The following is a 20,758-nucleotide window of genomic DNA, read 5'->3' as shown; positions in this document are numbered from 1 at the left end:
ATAACTAATACCGGAGTATTATACTAACCTTTAAAAGGGGGGATAAAGTCTACCTACTCTGTAAAAATATTAAAATAAAATAACTAAGTATAAAGTTAGACTATATTAAGATTAGACTATTTAAAATATAGAATATTATTAGCCTAGTAAACTATAAGCTTAGGCTACCTAATAGAATAAAAATACACCCAGTCTTCTATATATTGCTACTAGAACCTGCACCACCTAATACTAAGCTAGAAAATAATATTAAGGTTAATAATAATAATAAATATAAGGTTAAGCAAATCCTGGATTTCTAATAGTATAGTTAGTAAAAAAAGTACCTAATTAAGTAGAAAAAATACAGCACCTCTAAAAATATATAGGAACCGGTTAAAAGTTTAGTAAACTATTAGGAACTCCTGCAGTAGTTTTACTGCCAGAATCCGGAATAGCCTAAAAAAACAGTAATAGCGCACTATTTAACTAGGAAGGATTAAAGAAATCTAAAGGCTAAGTGCCACTGCTTTATAATTAGAATATATAGTAACGGAAAAAATAGCTAGCAGTGCCCAGCATACCCTAAAAGAAAGAAGAGTACCTAATAGTTTTTAAGGCAGAAGGCAAACCTTCCTGCTTAGTATACTCTTGTTTTTTCTACTTAGCCTTTTTCTAATTATTTTCCTTAAGCTCTTCTAAAGTTTTAAAACTATAATATATTATCTTTTTACTATACTTATACAGTAACTCCTTTTAGGACTCTAGGCGTTTAATCTTCGCTATAGCAATATAAAGAGCAGTATAAGCGGCGGATTTTTCTGCACGCAACCGCTTTTCCTCGCGAGATAACTTTTGCCCTGGATAATTTAGTAAAAGGAAAGGAAAAAAAAGTAATAGTAAAGGTAACTAGCTTACAGGCAGCTGCTAAAATGCCAGCAATATTATAGTTTAATTGTTGCGCCTAAACGCAGGCGGTATAATAATCTAAGTTAGGTGTAGAAACTATATATAATAAACTTTAAAACTTGCACCGGGAATAAGGTATAACTTTTAAACTAGACGCGTTAATATAATTAGCAAGTATAAAATAGCTTTTTTATTTCTTAGCTTTTAAAGTGTTAAATATTATAAAAAAAGAAACAGAGTAGCATAATAATAGCTTAATAGATAGGGTATTACTAGCTACTTATTTAAGACCCTACTATAGAAATACTTTTAGGCTAAAAGCTTTAAAAGGGGGAGTAAGTATTATAACCTGTAATATAAATAACCTAAGCGCAGAGGCACTTATAGAGATAAATAAGTAAATAAAACTAATTATACAGAACTAGGTTATAGAACTAAAAGGGTTATATATAGAATATATAGAAATCCTAGATTCCCCTATAAACTGCTAGTAAATATAAATAATCTAAAAATAGAATATTATAAGAACAGAGCTATATAATAGCTTAAAAGGCTTAAGAAAATAAGCTAGGCAAGCGCTTAAGGGGCTTAAGGCTATAAGCTAAAAAAGTAGCTTAAGGGGCTTAAGGCTATAAGCTATATAAGTAAGAGGTTTTTTAGAACAGAGCTTTTATATATAAGGACGCTCCTTTATATAGATAAAAACCTTATATTTAACTTAAAACTTTAATACTACCTATTAGAAGTAATAACCCTATCTTATATTTTAATTAATTATTACCTTACCTTTTAAAGACTATTGCACCCTAATAATAACTTAACCTATACCCTGCCTTAGTATATAACACTTAGAAGGTATAGAAGAAATAACCTATTATACCTATTAAAAAACCTAATTTCCACCGGGCCTTTTACTAGTAATCTTTTAAGCTATATTATATACTATAGCTTATATTAAAGGAAGCCTATACTTTAAAAGGTTATTAATATACTTAATAAAAGCCCGAGTCTGCCCTAGCTTAAGTAACTATTAAAAATTATAGCTATTTTCTTTAGAAGTAGTTTTTCCCTAGTAGCGCTTAGAAAGGGTGCTTTTATTAATACTATACTTAGTAGTAATATTCTAGATCTTCCTATTAGGGTTAAAATAAAGCTCTATAAGTATAGCTTTAATTCTAGCTATTATTTAGGCAATTTAGTGGAAATTTAATAAGGTTATAGGTTTTTAAAAATAGTAGTATAGGAAGAGAAAACTGTGTAACGTATTCCACAAGCGAGCCGTCCACCCAAGCGAGCCGTCCACTTCATCACAAAAACGCAACGCGTCAACTTCCAACCACCATGCGTCGACAACACAACGTGCAATCAATACAAAATGAAGGTCGAATATGCATGGCTATCGCAGCAATCAATCAGCAGCAATTTAAAAGCGAACGGCGCGCTATTACGACATATAATGTACCCAGAAGCACACTTCGAGATCAACGCGCTGGAACGACCCCACGACGCGATTCTAAGCCTAATTCGAAGAAACTTTCCAAGCTGGAGGAATCAGTTGTTGTTCAACATATACTCGACCTGGATTCGCGAGGATTTCCGCCCAACCTGCATGCTGTACGAGAGATGGCCAACAAATTGCTCGCCGAGCGCGCCGCCGGCCACGTTGGCAAGAACTGGCCAGAGAACTTTATTAAGCAAACACCTAAGCTTAAAACATAATTTAATTAAAAGTATAATTGTTAGAGAGCTTTATATAAGGATTTAAAGGCAATTAGCAATTAGTTTAAGCTTATATATAATATAAAAGCAAAGTATAGTATTCTAGATAAAGATATATATAACTTTAATAAAGCTGGCTTCTAAATAGGTATTATTTTAACTGGTGTAGTTGTAACAGGCTCTAAGCAGTGCAATTGTCCAAAATTAATACAGCCAGGCGATCGCGAATAGATAATAATAATCTAAGGAGTTAATACCTATAGATAGGCTATCCCGCTATTTATTATCTTTTTAGGTAAGTACTACCTCTCTATATAGTATAAGGGTAATAATATACTACTAGACTAGGTTATAGCAGTAAGCAATAATAGCTAGACAATAAATAAGCTTAGTATTACCTAGCTGTAGTATTTTAATAAGTATATAAAGGATCGCACTATAGGTATATATTAGCTGCTAATTATTAATAGCTATAAGAGCCACCGCTTACTTAAATTTAAAGAGATTTATAAGGAGAATAATATTATTACTCTCTGCATGCCAGCGCATTTATTACACCTGCTGTAGCCGCTTAATATTAGCTGCTTTATACTGTTAAAAAAGGTATACAGGCGCTAAATTAAGAACTTAATATACTACTATATTAACTATATTATAAAGCTAGAGTTCTTACTAGTATTTAAAGCAGCCTTCTATAACTTAATTATAAAGAGTAATATTTACGCAGGCTTTTAAGGCGCAGGCCTTATACCGCTTAATCTAGAGGCAGTGCTCTTAAAGCTTAATATTTAGCTTTGTACGCTGTTGCCTCCTGCCGTGGTAGAGGCTTAATAGGAATTAAAAATACTAAGCAACGCTTATAAGCTAGGCTCTTAATCAGCTTTAATTTATAATCGTATTCAAAGGCATCAAAATAGCTCGCCTACAGCAATTCTTGATGCGCTTAGCAGCCTTTCCAAAGGTGCTGCAACGATGATGCATTAAGCCACGCTACTGCGCGATACAGTTGCCAGCCTTCAAAAGGCAAATGAAGCCGCCACAAAGCGCAAGGCGCGCAAAAAGAAGCGGATCCAGAGAGAAGGAATTCTAATAATGGAAGCAGGCTCTCAAATAGCTGCTCAAAGGCTTGATAAGGACGCCCAAAGCAAAAGGCAGCAAGGCGGGGCAGATTCTGGCGGGAGCGCGCGGCGCTGTGGACGCTGCGGCGAGCTAGGGCACAACATTCGTACGTGCAAAAATGATGCAGAGGTTGCTGCAGATTAGGCTACAAGTTGTATATAGTTGATATCTATTGGCGTTGTGGAGCAATTAACGTTTGAGGCCGGTTTTCATGATGAAGTGGACGGCTCGCTTGGGTGGACGGCTCGCTTGTGGAATACGTTATAAGGTATTAGTATACACGAGCCGTCGAAGTCTTTTATAGATAGCTACGCTCTTACTATATATATAAGTTCCTAAAATATATAGAAAGGAAAAAAATTAAAATATATACGCTTTCTTTTTATACTTTACACTTCCTCTAGCCACTAGATATAGGCTATTTTTAGCCGATAAAGTAATACTATAGCTAAGCGCTTAATAACCCGGCTTAGTATAGTAGCTATAAATTTAATAAAATATAGTTTTTAGCGGCCCTGCAGGAGATTAGATATAAGATATTTATACAACGTATAATAGCTTTAGGCTTTAGACGTATAGGTATTGTTCTATTCTATCTAGAGAAGGTTCTTCTATATCTATACTTTTTTAAAGGTGTTGATATTACAGGCGGAGAGGACTAAGCCGGCCGGCCTCCACAACTTAATAAGGCCCTCCTTACCGGGCCTATTAGCAGGGCCTCTACTCACCCCTTAGCCTACCGAGGAAGAATTGAGGTTTATTAATAATCTAGACCCGAGAGTTCACGATTTCAATATAACATTGTGGGCAGCTGCTTAAGGCGTACGCCGTAGACCTATCCCCCGCAACGATGGGGTGCAACGCCAAGGCGCAACACCGTGCCCAGATATTCGCGAGGCATCAACAGAGCATATAAACAGACGAATTAGTTAGCTATTTCCACCCAAATCAATGCAACAGAATGCCCAGAACATCTAATAATATCGATTTTGTACAGAAGAGTGATCCGCACACCAGAATATCGAAAAAACCACCCCCCGAGCCATGGCCATTACCTACATTCACTCCCCTTCAAATAGACGACTATTGGGACCCCGGAGAAGCCCATCTGCCTCACGGTCTCGACAGGCACAACCCCCTACTGCTTTTCAAGCTATTCTTTACCGATAGGATGGTGGATAAGATGGTGGAGTGGACAAACCAGCATGCAGAGGCTCACCCAACACTGGATGAGCGCATGCTAAAGGGGAGGCCTAGGAAGTGGCTGCCTATACACAGAGAGGAGCTGTATGCATATATTGGCGTAGTTATTCACATAGGAATTACTGTAGAATCTGCAGTAGAGGACTATTAGGGCCCCCGGGCCCGTGGAGCGGATCACAAGGTATCCGACTACATTAGTTGCAACAGATTTCAGCAGCTAGATCGCCATTTTCGATGCTCCCCTGTGCCGGAGGATGGTTTCCAGGCTACATTCGACCGTGTTAATAGGCTCTCCGAGCACCTGCGTATACGCTGCCGCACGTACTAGAGCCCCGGGCCTCACCTAGCTATAAATAAGACTATTCAGCGCTTTACAGGCAGGGCCCCTAAGATTATTAATATACCGTCGAAGCCTACGCCCGAAGGCTTTAAAATCTGGGTTCTAGCAGGGCTATATTCTGGATTGGCTATGGCATGCTAAGGGCGATAAGAAGGGCCCGGTTAACCTGGATAAGTCCTTCCTTAACAAGGGCTTTATAAAGACTTAAGCTGTTGTACTCGACCTCCTTACACAGCGGAATCCTGTCACTAAAAAGGCCCTCTACCCCCCCCCCCCCCCCACAAACACGTAGTCTGGCTAGACAATCTCTTTAGCTTAGTAAAGCTATTCGAGCGGCTCCGAGGCCTAGGGATTGGGGCAGCTGGCACGGTGCGAACGACACGAACACGGCGCAAGGAGCTGGGCGACGAGGCCATAGATATTAAGGAGGCTTTTAAGGAGAACACACAAGGACGGACAGCGCGCAAAAAGAAGGTGCCTGCAGAGCCCTTCTCAGCATCGCTAATAGACCTCAAATTGAACTATTCCGGCCAGATTGCATAGGGGACGCTCTACGGGGCCCTTTCTAAGAGTGGCCAGGTAATGCAGTTTATATAGAAGGACGCCACGGTGGTTCTATTTATGTCTACAGTCTATAATAGTAAGTATAGCAGCTTTAATTAAGGTCGCAGAGCCTTAACACTATGCCGCAGAGCCGCTAATATTATACATTACCAGGTTAATCCAGCATTAAGAAGAACTGTAAGCGGCCTACTATAACTGCCTACAGGCTACATACAAACTGTTAAGATGTTCGGTGACGGGCCCAGAGCTCGGCTGCCTATTCCCGACCTAATTAACGAGTACAACTACTAGATAAGCGCCGTTAACTGCGCAGACCACTACCGCAGCAATTACAATATAATCTAAGTCCACAGGAAGACCTGGAAACCATTATTTTATTTCCTGTTGGATACAACTGTCGACAACACCTTCCTCCTCTCCTCCTATAAGCCCGGGCCCGGCGACTAGTGCTCGCGCGAGCAGAGCCACAAGCAGTACCGTTGCGACCTCCGAGATGCCCTCTTCGAGGCCTCCGTTCCACCTAGGCAGCCAAATAGTACGCCAAAGAGAAAGAGCATAAAGCAGATTATATAGAGGCCGGTTAAGGAGCATCAGCACAAGCGCATATAGCGAAAACAGGTCTTCTATTCTGCGTGTCTTAAGGCCAAGCGCTTAACTACAACACCACACCGGGCGGCTTATAAGCCACTTGCAGATCTATCTATAAACTCTACAATAAAGAGACGGGAGGATGATAAAGGCTGGAAGCGTCGGGCAAGGCCTCCAAGAACTACATGGGGTTGTACGGTCTGTAAAATTCCGTTCTGCACGCGAGGACCGTGTTGGAGTGAGCATATGGCAAAGCTTAACTCCAAGGACTAGCTACAATATTGTTATATGCACAGAAATCACGGATTTGAATAACCTCAAGGTGCTGTGCAGGCCCCATCACGGTGCCAAGAATCAGGTTGAACCAGAGCCTCTGATTGGCCGCTCTCTTATCGATAACGTAGGACCAAACTCATCGTTGCGGGGGATAACACCACCTGCTGCGCACGTAGCAGGCAATAAATGGCATACTCCGCTCACCGTACATACACTCAAGAGGCAAGCGGATAACCTTACGCAGCTTGATCTTGAGCCTATTGTTATACAATTATTGAAATCAACACTAAAAGGTGCTATTAGCGAGGCCTATGCAGCTGCGCAGTATAAACAAGAGCTATATTAAACTTAAGCCGCCTAAAATGTATACAATTCCCGTAGGCAATTAAGCAAGAGAGTAGTTAAATCCGAAGGACCTGTATACGCGCATCAGGCACGTAGAATAAAGGTCTAAAGGCTTAATAAGAAGGCCTTTTAAGGCGCTGCATTGGCTATAAGAAAAACCAAGGCGTTTAAGGCCCGATTCAGGAAGCTATATAAAGAGAAGGTGATGTCTAATCTACGCTGTATCACCAAGAAATGGGCCAAAATATATAACCTGTTTGAGCCGGTTAGATGACGTATATTACGGTGTATATACAAGAGCCTAGGGGAGAGGATGAAGGCTGCAGAACGGGTATTGCGACCGAAGGAAATGACCCCGACTTTTAGTGACGCAGATGAAGATGAGGGGGCATCAGATTAGTCCAGCTGCATTTTTGGTGAATGTATCTAGGCTGGGTTGTGAATATATTCAATTTCTAGATGAACCGTGATAAGATTCGGTGTTGAGCTTATAGGCCCGCGGGCATTCGCGAAGCGAGAACTGGTGAGGGGCCGAGTACATCGATGAAGAAATTAGTCTGGAAGTGAGGAGATGAAGATTACAGAGGTTTGGTGACGGCACGTGGCGGGGTCGGAAGCTATTCGGCCCGCAAAAAGCTTGATTCGGAAAAATGGTTTAGATTTCACTCAAGTTTCCAATTCTTACATCACCCGGGCAGGATGAGCTTGATTGTCGCATAAAGTTCATACACAGGCAACTCACTCCGCGACATCATGGGGAAGCGCGGAAACAAGAACGTAGGCTGCGCAAACATGTTGCACTATCGGCCACCAAACGTAGACTGACTGGACCGTAGCATCGAGGCCGTGGTGGACGAGGAGGTGGAGGCGGTGGTGGAGGACGAGGACCAACTACGAGCTACCCCGAGATTCCGAAGGAGAATGAAGCATTTGAAGGGTACTACAACAAGCTTGGCATAATTAGAGAGGACGAGCGCGACCAGTTCTGGACTACCATGAAGAAAGAGCTGCCCAACAGCTTCCGTTTCACTGGATCCAAAGGGTATGTATCAGCAAGATCATGGAGAAATCACATTGGCTAACTCTTCCAGTCATGCGCTCGCTGTACAGCAGCGTTTGAAAGACCTATACATCCCCGAAATCACCGGTGTCAAGTTCAATGGCCAGCTCGTCGACCCGCCTACACAATTACCATGGTATCCGGAACAATTGGCTTGGTCTATGACTGTCCCGAAGCAGGTCATTCGCAAGTTTGCTCCTTTCGCATCGTTCCAGAAGTTCTTGGTCTCGGAGACACAGGTTGGAAATATCAGTCGGCAAGAGGTGGTCAGCATGATTCCACCGCTTTTAATGGACATAAAACCCGGCATGACGGTATTGGACCTGTGCGCTGCGCCTGGAAGCAAGTCTGCTCAGCTTGCTGAGATGGTCCATGGCGGGGAGGAAGCCCGCGTGCGGAAGGTGCTCCATAAGCTTGCGCAAGAACAAGGTCGAGAAATGAGCCCAGACGGTCGAAAGATCGAGGCCGACATGTCGCAGGCGGAGAACGAGGACGACTACCAGGACGACGGCAGATCGACTGGCCTACTCATTGCCAATGACGTGGATAACCGACGCGCGCACATGCTGGTGCATCAAGTCAAGAGACTAAATTCTCCGAACTTGATTGTCACAAATCACGACGCTACTATGTTCCCTTCCATCGAGATCGAGTCCGAGCCAGGCAAGCCTAAGAGATACCTCAAGTTCGACCGGATTCTGGCAGATGTTCCATGCTCCGGAGACGGCACTGCACGCAAGAATCCCGGTATCTGGAAGGACTGGACGGCTGGAAACGGATTGGGTCTTCATGCATTGCAAGGACGGATTCTGGTCCGAGCTCTTCAGATGCTTAAGAAGGGTGGCCGCGTGGTCTACTCGACTTGCAGTCTCAACCCAATGGAGAATGAAGCTGTAGTCGCGAGCGCCATTGAGCGTTGTGGAGGAGCTGCAAATGTCCGCATCGTCGACTGCACAAAGGAGTTACCCGGGCTGATCCGACGCGAGGGCCTAACAGACTGGAAAGTGATGGACAAAACCGGCCGTTTCTGGAACGAATGGAGCGACGTGGAGAAGCAGAAGGAGGAGTTTGGAGAGGATGGGCTCTCTCGACTGGCCGAGAGCATGTTTCCACCTAGTGCTGCTAGTCCTGAAGAGCGAATTCAACTCGAGAGATGCATGAGAGTCTATCCGCATCTTCAGGATACTGGTGGATTCTTCATTTGTGTCCTCGAGAAGCTTTCTGAAATCCGGGCTAAGCCAGAGGCAGAGCCGAAGAACCCTCCCGCTCCCGCCGTGAAACAGAATGGCAGCGCGGCACCGGCAGCTTCATCGCCTGCAAAGAGGTCTCTAGAAGAGGACGACGACGACCAAGCGTCTACGAAGCGCGTGAAGGTAGGACAATCTGAAGACCTTGAGCCTCCTGTCGAAGAGCTGGAACCTGCTACTCCGACTACCAATGTCCCATCTACCGATCTTGTTCCAGATGTCACGATGACTGATGCCCCTCCGGAGACCAGCGCTGCGCCGACCGTCGCTAAAGAAGAGACCAAAAGCCCCAGAATCAAGACAGAAAACGCGTTCAAGAAGCGATCTAACCAGCCACAGGAGGAACCCTTTAAATATCTTGATCCAGAGCACGAGGAACTCTCAAAGATTTACGATTTTTACAGTATCTCTCCCAGGTTCCCACGAGACAGGTGGATGGTGCGCAACGCAACTGGCCAGCCCGTAAAGGCGATCTACTACACATCAGCTCTTGCGCGCGAGATCCTGGTTCGGATGGAAGGAAAGGGCATGAAGTTTGTGCACTGCGGAGTCAAGATGTTCATGAAGCAGGACGCACAGGGGCAGGACACCTGTCGCTGGCGAATACAGTCGGACGGCCTACTGATTATCGAGCCGTGGGTCGGCGAAGAGCGGATCGTCCGCTTATACAAGAAAGAAACGCTGAGAAAGCTTCTCATTGAGATGTTCCCTCAGGTAGCTAAGGAGGGCTGGAAAGAGTTAGGCGAGATCGGTGAGAGAGTGCGAGATATAGCGATGGGATGCTGTGTCCTCAGAGTTGAGACGAGCGATGACGATGACGGCTTCAAGTATAATTCCCTACCCTCCTAGAAATTGTTCTTTGACTAATGGCGATTAGGGAACGGATGGTCCTTCCGCTGTGGCGGAGCGTAGCCTCTCTCAACCTCATGCTTCCGAAGGAGGAGCGAAAGTAAGAAACCCTTTTATCCTACATCCTGCAGAATTCCTGCTAACGAACGACAGGGCCCTCCTCCTCCGTCTCTTCAACGACGACACCCCTCTAATCGACCACTCCAAAAACCGCTTCAACAAACCCAAAACCGAAGACACTCCAACACCCGCAACTAACCCAGCGGAAGCCGCAGAACCTGAAGACCTGAAAGCAGAACCAGGAGCGGCGGAGGAACTGGAGCCCGTGGCAACGAACGGCGACGCAGCCACCATTGATGAGGATCTGGATGACGGGGTCGATGGCGGTGTTGCTTTGCCCTGATTGCAGCACGGAAAGTACTGCTGTTGAGCAATGCGATGTGATAGATGATATGGGAGGCGATTAGCCAGGGCGACTCTGGCATGGCATATACACTATCAATGAAAATTATGACAATTTCTGTTTTATTCCTCCCCTGACGGCTATGAGATAATAGCATCACACGATGTTGACGGGTCCGATGCTAGGGTATTTGTCCGTTCGAAAGAATAGGGGTGTTTATTTCTAGACTTCTTGCATGCCGATTTTGCTAGGTGAGTAGATGGCCCCGAGGTGATTCAGTTGGTTATCGCATTGTCCAAAGGAGCGGGAGAGGTAGGTCCGATTTGTGGTGTGGTGGGTCTTACATCTTGTTCTGGATTTTTGAGATGTGTCTGAGGTGGCTTGATGGTGTAGGTTGGTGCACAGGAAGATGGTAAATTTGATGTGAAATGGGCTGTGAAGAAATCCACATATGGTAAGAACAAGTGCTTTTACGCTGGGCTGATTCGCAAGGCGTGGATCTTTTCATCTTGCTCTCAAGTTTTGGCATTGCGTTGAGGTGGCTCAGTAGGGTACGTTGGTGTGCAGAACGATGAGTCGACTTAATGTGATCTACGCTGCGATGGAAATCAGATGTGGGAGAGTGAGTGAACGTACGCTGGTCTAATTTAGGAGGTGTTGAACTTTACGTCTTGTTCTCGAGTTTTGAGATGTGGTAGAGGTGGCTCGATGGCGTAGGTTGGTGCCCAGAAAGGTGGTGAAGTTGATGTGAAATAGACTGTGATTTGATTTATCTGCCTTGAACCGAGTGAATAGATATTGAGCTGATTTACAACGTGCTGACATGTGTCGGAGGTGGCTCAACGGGGTGTACTGGCGTGCACAATGATGAGTACACTTGATGTGATTTACACTGTAGTGGAAATCAGGTGTTGGAGAATGAGCAAATATGACCTGGTCTAATTGAAGAGGTGTTACATCCTGTTATCGATTTTTAAGATAGGTCTGAGGTGGCTCGATGGTGTGCGTTGGGGTGCAGGAAGATGGCATACTTGATGTGAATTAGACTCTAATAAGATTTACATGTAGCAGCAAGAGTGAATGTTCACTAAGCTGATTTAGAAGGTGAAACCTACTACCATACTGGAGGCCTTCTAACAGTATCAGCACATCAGCAAAACGCTCAAAGCAACGCACCAATATCCATCACATCACCAAAGCACATAACTTAATGAATCTAATTTTGATTGAGTACGGTACGCTGCTGCTGCCAACCAGGAACACAGTATGCAAGCCACCTCAACGTGGCAACAAGCCTATCAAAACTGCATGCCAGCAGTACCTAATACCTGAACGCCATGCAGAAGCAAAAAAAACCAAAAAAAAACATAGACCCAAGAAACAGAACAAGTAACCAAAGCAACCACGCCATGTACACCTTTTTGTACAATTCAAGACCCACCGAGCCCACCTAACCGCCTCATAATGTAACAAACGCCATACCAATTCGTACCCCTCAATCGCTTCATGATGCCCCGAAAACGCCGTCACAAGTCGTGCCATTAGTAACTACCCTCAGTTACGTTTGTTCAAAGTAGGAGCAGGCGATGGGTGGTAAGTCCAGTGCCCGTCCCGAAAAAGCCTCTCTCGGGCCTCTCTGTCCCGCTTCTTCTCCGATTCGGTGATCTCGTCGTTCGTCCAGCGCGCACTGCTGGTACGCTTCCTGAACTTTTCGTGCCTCTCTGGGTGGTCCTTGAAGATCTTCTCCATGTTCAAGGGCTGAATGGGTCCGAATATCGTCTCCGGATCGATGAGCTGTTGAGCTTTGAGAAGCTCCTGGAGCTGGGGGGTGTTGGCCCAGTCCGGTCTCACGAAACCGTTCTCATCGTCATCGTCTTCGGAGTCGGTGAAACAGTCCGGAAGCTCGATTTCGTTGCCAGGATTGAAAGAGCTTGGGGAAGACTTGGTCGTGCTTGGTGCCGCTGAGAGCATTCCACGAACAGGCGTCTTGTAGTTCTGTCCGTAGTGGTTGGTGCTCGCAGGTGGGTTCGGAACCTCAGCGAAGGGAATCTTGCCGTTCGCAAATCTCGCCATCTCGCCCGTCTGGCTGGACTTCATCTGCTGCTGGGTATAGGCATGACCAGTAGCAGTCTTCAACATCGTGGATGTTTGTTGGGGCGCCTGCATGTAACCGCTGGGAAATCTGTTCGCGGCGTCCTTGCGCATGTTCGAGTGTCGAATCGGAGGAGCCTTCACCGAAGGCATGTGCTGCTCATACTCGTCTTCTTCGTCAACCGTCTTGCGGCGTTTGCCATCCTGCTGCTGGAATGATGGTCCGGCACGCTGGATCCCTGGTCGTTGAACAGGCTCATCGTCCTCGGGCTGGAAAACCCGCTTCGGTGGTTTTGCTGGGTTGATCGGAGGGACCGGACGGGTCTGGTCTTGAATAGTCTGCATTCGGGAGACAGACTTCGCAGCACCGAGATCTGCTCGAGGATGAGGCTGATTTTGTGCTTTTTCCTGCTGCAAAGCATTGGTCTAGATCGTTAGCAGCTGAGCGTATGCAGAGTGGTGATTAGTACTTACCAAGTTGTTTTGGCCAGGCCTGCTCGCAGGACGAGCCGCCTGCTGGCGCTCTGCCTGCTGGCGTTCTGCCTGTTGTCGCTCCTGCCTCTCCATCCTTTCCTGGTGTTTTTGCTTTGCTTCCGCAATGGCCTTCAACGTTGCCTTCGTCCGCTCTTGATCTGCAAGCCTCGCAGCCTTCTGTTCCGTGAGCTCCCTCTCAGCTCGCTCCTTCTCTTCGGTTGCGGCTTTCTGGGCTGCCCTCGCTTTCTTGAACATTAACTCGCGTTGTTCAGCTGCTTTTCGCTCTTTCTCAAGCTTCTCGTCCTCGGCCTTCTGAGCTCGTTTCTGCTCCAACTCTCGTTTCTTTTGCTCCTTCTCTGCGGCCTTCCGTTCTTCCTCCTTCTTTTTGTTGGCTGCAGCGATCAAGGCGCGGTTCATCCGGGGAGGTGGATGACTGGATGATGCAGTGCGGTTGAGGGTCTCTGCACTTGCCTTGTTCGCAATCTCCGGCTGCTTTGGCTGAGCTTGCGTAGCCTGGGCTGCAGGCTGTCCGAATCGACTTCCAGTCAAATTGACTCGGATGACTGGTGGCTTAGCCTTCGGAAGCGTGTCTTTACTCGCTGCCTTGAGCAGACGTTTTGGCTCCCTGAGTTTCTGGCCTCCAGTAGGTAGAGTGTTCTTTTGGGCTGCTGGGGGAGGCATCCTGTGGGAGGAAGTGGGCCTCTCGTCTTGAGCAGCGGTCCCTTCGGCTTTGCCCGCAGTGTCAGGTCTGGACAATGCTTTCTGAGGCTCCCTCGCGATTGCCTTAGCTTTCTGGAACTGAGTCGCGGCTTTTTGGCGTTCCTTCTCTCGGATTTTCTCGAGGTTTTCGTCAGCTCGCTGCTTGTCCATCGCTTCTCGCGTCTCTTGTTCTTTTCGCTTCTCCTCACGCTCGGTCGAGCTTCTGGTCCTCCGGCCTTCGTCTTTGCTATCTCTAGAAACGGGTCGCTCATCTGGCTGAGCAGGCTGTGATCGTTTCTTGGGGCTAAAAATGCTCTCAAATGAGGCCTTAGGAGCAAGCTGACGTTGGGGGCTTTGAGATAATGCGTCCAGCTTCGCCTGTGCGCTGGCTGCACTCGATCCGATGAACTTCTCCTTTGCCGCTCTGATCGCCGCGTAGAGCTTCGATTTAGAAGCACTGACAGGTCCATCTGGAAATTTCTTTCCCGTTGGAGAACCGGGAGGAGTATTTGCCTCGAGGACTGTTGAGAGATCGACAGGGTTTGAGACCGTAATAGCTTTTTCAAGTCCCAGTGCATCTCCAGCACTAGGCTTGTTGGGAGAGGAGATCGAGGATGCAGAGGCTGATTTGTTGTGGCCAAACATACCGAAAACCTTGTGCGGGGATTTGGCAGGGGACTTGATGTCGTAATAGGTGAGCCCACTCTTTGTCTTGACTTCTCCGTATCTCTGTTCAACTACGTCAGCAGAATGACTTTTGACAAGTTGCGGCCTAGGTTCTTGATCAAGTTCACTAACAGGTAGAATAGGCGCAAGCTTTTCTTTGAAAAGTTGCGACTTAGACTCCCTGACAGGTTCCTTGACAGGAAGGATAGGCGCAATCCAGTCCTCGTCGTCATCTTCGGTGGCATTGCCCATGTCAATGTCGCGGGCGGCGGTGGTGTTTTCCGGAGCTTGTGAGACAATCGCCTTCGGCTTCTCGGTTTCCTCAGAAGGAAGTTGCGGATAGGTAGGCTGCGAAGATGGGTTGCTCTGAGAAGCAGACTTTGAAGAGTCTCGTTCCTTCGACTGGCCAAGCATGTTGATACGATCATGCAGGCGTTGAGTAGATGTCTTGTTGTGAATCTTGGTGGTTTCGGATTGGAAGCGTGGGAGCTCTGGTCTCTGAATGACGTCGACGTCCATGAGATCCTCGTCGTGGTCGTCATGTTTGTTGTCATGGTCTTCGACAGGCGGAGCGTATTGTGATCCTCCGAGGCTTTTGCCTCCGGTGAACCGCCCCATCTGGCTGCCTCGAGACTTTGCCTGTTCCACGTGGCTTGTTCGGGAGGTGCGATTGCCCATGCTCTTCTTAGTCACGAGTGGTTCGCGTGCTGGAAGCGACGCAAAGGTCAAGCTGCTCTTGCGAACAAGAGGCTTCACTGGGCTGGAGCCGTCTGATGGCGATCGTACTTCGTCCAGGTCCATTTGGCTCTGGTTGTCCTCCGTGCCATTGAGCACCGACGACCATTTGGAGTTGGAGGCGGTTTCAGCAGACGCGCTGTATTGCGGGGAGGCAGCTCTGTTATTCGCCCCGGGTTCGTCGATCATCATCGATTCGTCCGGCATTACATTAATATCGGTGTCGATAACTTTCCAGCTTCCATCGTGGCTGGAGTCTTCCTTGGGAGCGTTCTTGTTTTCGAATGCCTCATGAGCTGAGACGAAAGACTCATCTGTTGTGCGTCGTTCGCCATCTGAGAAAACATGCATTTCATCTTGAGTGGGTTGTGTGGACTGAGTTGCTTGTTGTGTGAAAATTTGAGTCGAGTCCTGAGTCTCTGCCGCCGTTTCTTGGGTGGACTGAGCTGCGGGCTGACTCCAATCGAACGATTTCGCGGCCAAAGGCGCGTGATCAACTGCCATTTCATCTTCGCTGACACCGTGGTATCCTGAGTCGGCGTTCTTCACGAGACGGATGGAGTTTCGCTTTGCGGATAAGTGAGGTTGCGGCGCGGGGGAGGGGTCATTGTTTTCCTGGTCTTCAGCGACCTTGAACTGAGCGACGTTCTTGTAGAACTGCGTCTTCTTCGCGGGGCTGAGCGCAGCCTGGGCATTTGGAGCGAATATGTCGCTGAGAGGCTGCGAGCTGTTAGCTGATGCGTCCAGAGCGTAAATTGGGTGGCTGGTAGCTACCTGGCGGGCCTCGAGGGGATTCTTCTTTCGAGCTGTTCGCGGTGTCTTTCCACGTAGCTTTCCGGGGGTTTTGAATATGTCGGCAACGTTACTACTATCGCGCGTCAGTATTTGATGAATTCTGGACTCGAGGACGCGTCTTACACTCCATCCTGACGGAAGATGTCGGCCATGTGTTCGTTGAGCCATTCCAGCTCATTGCGCACAGAGTATCCAAATTCTTCGACTTCTAGGTCTACCAGCTGGTTCGCCTGATGGCGCTCGCTGAGTAGCCACTGCGCAGAGCCCACAGAGGGGACCTTCGATCGGATGCCGGCCATGGTGACGGGTTTTGGGGCTTGTGTTTTGGCGGGCCTTGAACGCGTCGATGGTGACGCTGATCCAAAAGAGCAAATCGGGGTCCAATGCGGGGGCCTATTTGCGGTGCATCTCGGGAGTGCGGGTGGTGGCTGCCAGTTCGAGAAGATGGGTGTGGGCGGTGCTGAGGGACTGTTGTGAAGGCGAGGCGGGTTTGTTTGTGATGGGCTCCCGCGCCAAGCAAGAGGCCCCTGCGCCGGCCTAACCACTTCCATTCACACACTAACTATCTTTATGTATCTCTTCAAGTCTGGCTCACTTTAAGAGTGTAAAGGTAAGTAGATTGCAGTGAAGTCGCCGTGATGTTGGGAGCTTTTATCTGGTGGACAGATCGTTGCGGGCCACCACAAGCCAGCCTTCTCTAAGCACCCCAAGTAGTGCCCTGGAGAAGTTAAACAGCTCTCCAATGCTAATTCACCCTCTCATGATGTTTTCATCTCTTTAGAGTCTCGGGTTACACGTGGAAGAGCCCTCAGTGTTTGTAGTGCTGTCTTTCTGAAGTTGATTTTCTAGCTAAAGACTAAAGCACTACACAAGCCTATATCATACCCGCGAAAGCGCAGCCTCAAGCACCTATAAACGCTCACGATATTGCGATCTTGACGATACCTTGCACGATGACCCTACACTTGACCGTCAAAAACAATCTGGACGGTCCTTTCAGTCCGAAAAAGTCACGCAAATGCCTCCACCCAATGTCCTCATTCTACTCCAATAGCTCCACTTTCTCCTCTCTTACCAACATCTCATATCTCCATTCCATCTCTCAAACCTTCCTCTTCGCCACCGGCTTAACGCGCACCAACCCCCATCCACGCTTGAAACCCCACTTCACGGCAGCTCCTTCAGAACGAGCGGCTGCATCGTCTTGAGCTACACCGTCTCATACAGTCCGCAACCATCAGCAAAGCACCTCAAACCCACGTCTTCAAACAGCACTCACCCCGGCGACCCACCATCAGCCAAGCTGCGCGGCTCGTAACTCCCCAAATGCCGCTGATCCGTGCAACACGGGCTCGCAGACCCCCAGAAAGGCCCAGCCGCGCACGCCGTCCACCCGATATACTCCCCCAGGATATAGTGATTGGGATCATCAGACGGGCCTATCGCTAGATAGAAGTAGATGAAAGGCAAATCAATTGCAAGCCTTTGGTGGGAAGCATCCGTATGCTGCTAAATGATCTTGCCGTGTGCCTGCATGAATCATTGCGCAGCTCAAAGGCGGGTCGAAGAGATTGTACAGTACTAGGTCACAAGTCTGGGCACAGGGAGTTATCACATTTTGCACACTCGACACCACTATGAGAAGCGGCCCAGCTAGTAAGCAGCCAGTTAGTCAAGAGGCAGTCTAATTTGCACTGCTTGAAACTTGACATTGCTCCTAGGTTTATGAAATCCCATGGGGTACGCCAAAACAGTGGTAAATGCGTGTGCACAAACTTATGACCTGACACTGTATTAGTAGAGCTCTTGTCATAGAGAAGCGTCATTCAAACTAGAGCAATTCCACATTCGATAAATCATGATAGACATTAAATTCTTGAAATAGTTTGAGCAAGATAGCGAATTCAAATCCAGCTATGCTTCCGATACGGACAGCGTGAAAGCCGAGGATTCAAATTCACCCTGAGCGAGGCTTCTTGGGTTTCCCGTTCTTCCTGAACTCCCTCTTCGCCTTCTTCGCCGTAGGCGGGCTAATGCTGATGGGTGTCGGTGTTGGGTCGGGACCGTTGAGCACAGTATTGTAAGTCGAATTTCCAGGTAGTACCTCCAACTGTATTGTGCCATTACCTTCCCTGTAACTGCTCGTAGGCGTGCCAACAGTCTTGTACTTGGGCGTGACCTTGAGCTCGCCGGTAGCAATGTCCTTCTGAGCCAGTGCTCGCTCGAAGATTGTGAGTGCGGAGAGTGGTTGGTAGAAGGGCACTTCGTGTCCGGACTCGAAAATCCTGACGAAGCTGAAGAGGCCGCTCTGCCTGACCTGGCCGTGAACGATTCCATCAGAGGTCGTGAGGTTGACGAATCCGGCGCTGGAGTAGCCAGGTGCGCAAATCTCCTCGGCGACGACTTGACCGCCTAGCCAATTGCAATTGAAATCCCTACAGAGGTCAGCTTAGGAAGAGAAAAATAATTAGGACGACTCACGCATCTCCGAAGTACATCATTACTTGCACGCCTTGCTTAAGTAGCTTTTGCACTGCCTGAATGGTGCCAGACTCCCTATCATCGTCGCCAGTGGTTCCAAATGCAGTCGAAACAGTGACAGAACTGTCCGAGAAGTTCTGGTAAGCCCCAATAGCCTTCTGGACCTCCGGCGTGTTAAGATAGGCGACGTAGTAGTTGTACGGGAACGGATCCATGTTCAACTCCCGCATATCGTACTCATCCCGGTCGGCGTAAAGGTCATACAGGTACTCAACTGCAAGGTAGCAGAAGTTGTCAGCAGCGCTGCAGACGTCATTTTCGCCGGTGGCGTAGCAATGCTTGGTCTGATCAACGCAGTTGCCGGGACCGTACAGGTTGTTGTACCACTCTGCCTTGACGCTGGCGTTGTATGGATCGTAGTCATAAGTGTTTCCGGGGAAGACGGTGTAGTTGTAGTACGCTTGGTATTGGATCAAGGGATCGTACCACCCGTTTCCGATCAGCACATTCTCTAAATGGATCTTGTGAGCACCGGGAATATCCTTCGCGTTCTGTTGCTCAATGTATTCTGCGGAGCGTCAGCGTGAACTCAAACTCCATGTGGCTTCAAATGCCAAGCCATCCAACTTGCTCACTCACCATTGAAGACGGGGCCGTAATGACCGCCATAGCTCTCAGTCGTGAAAGAAAATCCATGGCGAGAGTACTGGGGGAACGCGCCCATGAATCCTTGCAATGTCTTCCACATGCTCGGAGCTGCACCTTGGGTGGTGTTTGCTGTCAAGGTTGGATCGGGTTTAGAATAAGTGCCGCAAGTCCCATAACCCTGAGCGTATTCGGGGCAAGTAGTATCAGGTAGCTGGATGATCTGATTATTGTTGTCTATGTATCCAGGAATCGGGATAGAATAAGAGAAGCCAACTTGGGTAGGGTGGTCGATGAAGAGCATGTTACTCGCGTTAGACCACGAATATGGGTTGTTGTAAGGAGCTCCGTCGGCGTCAATCCCACAAGGACCAAGTTCTTGGAAGAGGCCAATCATAGAAGAAGATCCAGGGCCTCCATTGATCCATACTGTGAGCGGTGCTGTAGTTGGGTCCTCGTTGCGTGCTTCGAAAAACCACCTTCATTTGGTCAGTTTACGCCAACAAGATATCTCGACGCATTGTAGATCGTAGAGCGACCAGAGTTTCCGCAAAAGCCTCAAGCTCGTACTAGAGATGTCTATGCAAGATAAAGTTGCTTACCAGAAAACGTGCTCGTTCTCAGCAATGTCGGCGTAACCGGAGTAGCTCTTCACATTGGGATCCAGTTCGCATATGCCAGCCGGCACCTCTTTATATCGTACATCGATACCAGCGTAGCCTTTCTTAGTGATCAGATCCGTGGGTGCTGGGACGAATTGCCCGAAGACAGTCGACGCCAGACCGAAGCACAGCAGGCTTGGGGAAAGTAATGAGAGCATCTTGTTGGCTGGACAGATCCGCAAGTGCCAAAGCAATTCTGGGAACGAATAAATGTCCTAAAGGAAGATTGGAACCAATTGAAGTCACTGTAAACTCAGAGGTAGCTTCAGAAGTTCAATTGAATGAATCTGAAAGCTGATGACGAAAAATCTCACGGCGGGGAAGGGAAGCTTTCATAGCTTTTGAACCGGGGTAGCTTCGTAGCTCGGCTTGATAAGTGCTCCCATCCTTACCTTCCCTGTCTGGTAACGCCCGCCATCGTGGTACGAGCCAGTCTCTGCATCACCTGTGTGCTTGCCACGCAGAACCTTGGAAGAATCGGTGATCGCCGGCTCGTCAGCAGTTGCCTGCAAGATAAAGTCCTTTTGGGTTGTTGTCCTAGGCCATTTGAAGCTTGTTTAATAGGTACGTAGGCGGATACCTACGATCCGGCGCGGCTAGTCCCTAAAGTCCCACACTGTGGACACGAACACCATGTGCAACAAGCATCGCGGTACCGCATGTATAGATGAAGAGAACAGCGGTAAACATAAACTGACACGCGAGATCTGTGGAACAGAAGAAATAACAATGGATAGAAAGCATCGGCGAAGTTCCCGAGGCTGCGATCATAGCACCGCTTCGTCTGAATCCCAGGCACCGGTGCCCCACGGAAGCCCGGGAAACAAGCGTGGACAACCCTCCCACCTCCCTGGGAAAATATTGGTGGCCGGGGGCATGGCCCATGGTTCTAATGTGATGGTAATTTCA

General features: G+C 47.7%; 3 protein-coding genes across 3 annotated transcripts; 1 reads left to right on the top strand and 2 right to left on the bottom strand.

Annotated features, from left to right (window-relative positions):
• Positions 1-7,795: 7,795 nt before the first annotated feature.
• BDZ99DRAFT_569242 (S-adenosyl-L-methionine-dependent methyltransferase) lies at positions 7,796-10,659 on the top strand (the record flags this gene model as incomplete). Its single annotated transcript, XM_033727858.1, has 5 exons — positions 7,796-7,819; positions 7,879-8,084; positions 8,134-10,176; positions 10,227-10,298; positions 10,352-10,659. 5 exons carry the CDS (start codon positions 7,796-7,798, stop codon positions 10,599-10,601), a joined length of 2,595 nt encoding a protein of 864 aa, XP_033579551.1. The 3' UTR covers positions 10,602-10,659.
• Positions 10,660-11,810: 1,151 nt separating this feature from the next.
• Positions 11,811-14,558, bottom strand: BDZ99DRAFT_413407 (uncharacterized protein). The gene is made up of 2 exons (XM_033716696.1): positions 13,167-14,558; positions 11,811-13,118 (listed from the first exon to the last, which is right to left on the bottom strand). Exons 1-2 carry the CDS (start codon positions 14,508-14,510, stop codon positions 12,156-12,158), a joined length of 2,307 nt encoding a protein of 768 aa, XP_033579550.1. The 5' UTR covers positions 14,511-14,558; the 3' UTR covers positions 11,811-12,155.
• Positions 14,559-18,018: 3,460 nt separating this feature from the next.
• BDZ99DRAFT_383139 (carboxypeptidase S1) lies at positions 18,019-20,007 on the bottom strand (the record flags this gene model as incomplete). Its single annotated transcript, XM_033715312.1, has 4 exons — positions 18,019-18,496; positions 18,543-19,110; positions 19,182-19,666; positions 19,790-20,007. The coding sequence occupies 4 exons, from the start codon at positions 20,005-20,007 to the stop codon at positions 18,019-18,021; spliced, it is 1,749 nt and encodes a 582-aa protein (XP_033579549.1).
• Between the last annotated feature and the right edge of the window lie 751 nt (positions 20,008-20,758).

This window comes from Mytilinidion resinicola (genome assembly GCF_010093595.1).
Source record: "Mytilinidion resinicola strain CBS 304.34 unplaced genomic scaffold BDZ99scaffold_6, whole genome shotgun sequence".
NCBI lineage: Eukaryota > Fungi > Ascomycota > Dothideomycetes > Mytilinidiales > Mytilinidiaceae > Mytilinidion > Mytilinidion resinicola.
This window is presented reverse-complemented; position numbering and strand designations above follow the sequence as displayed.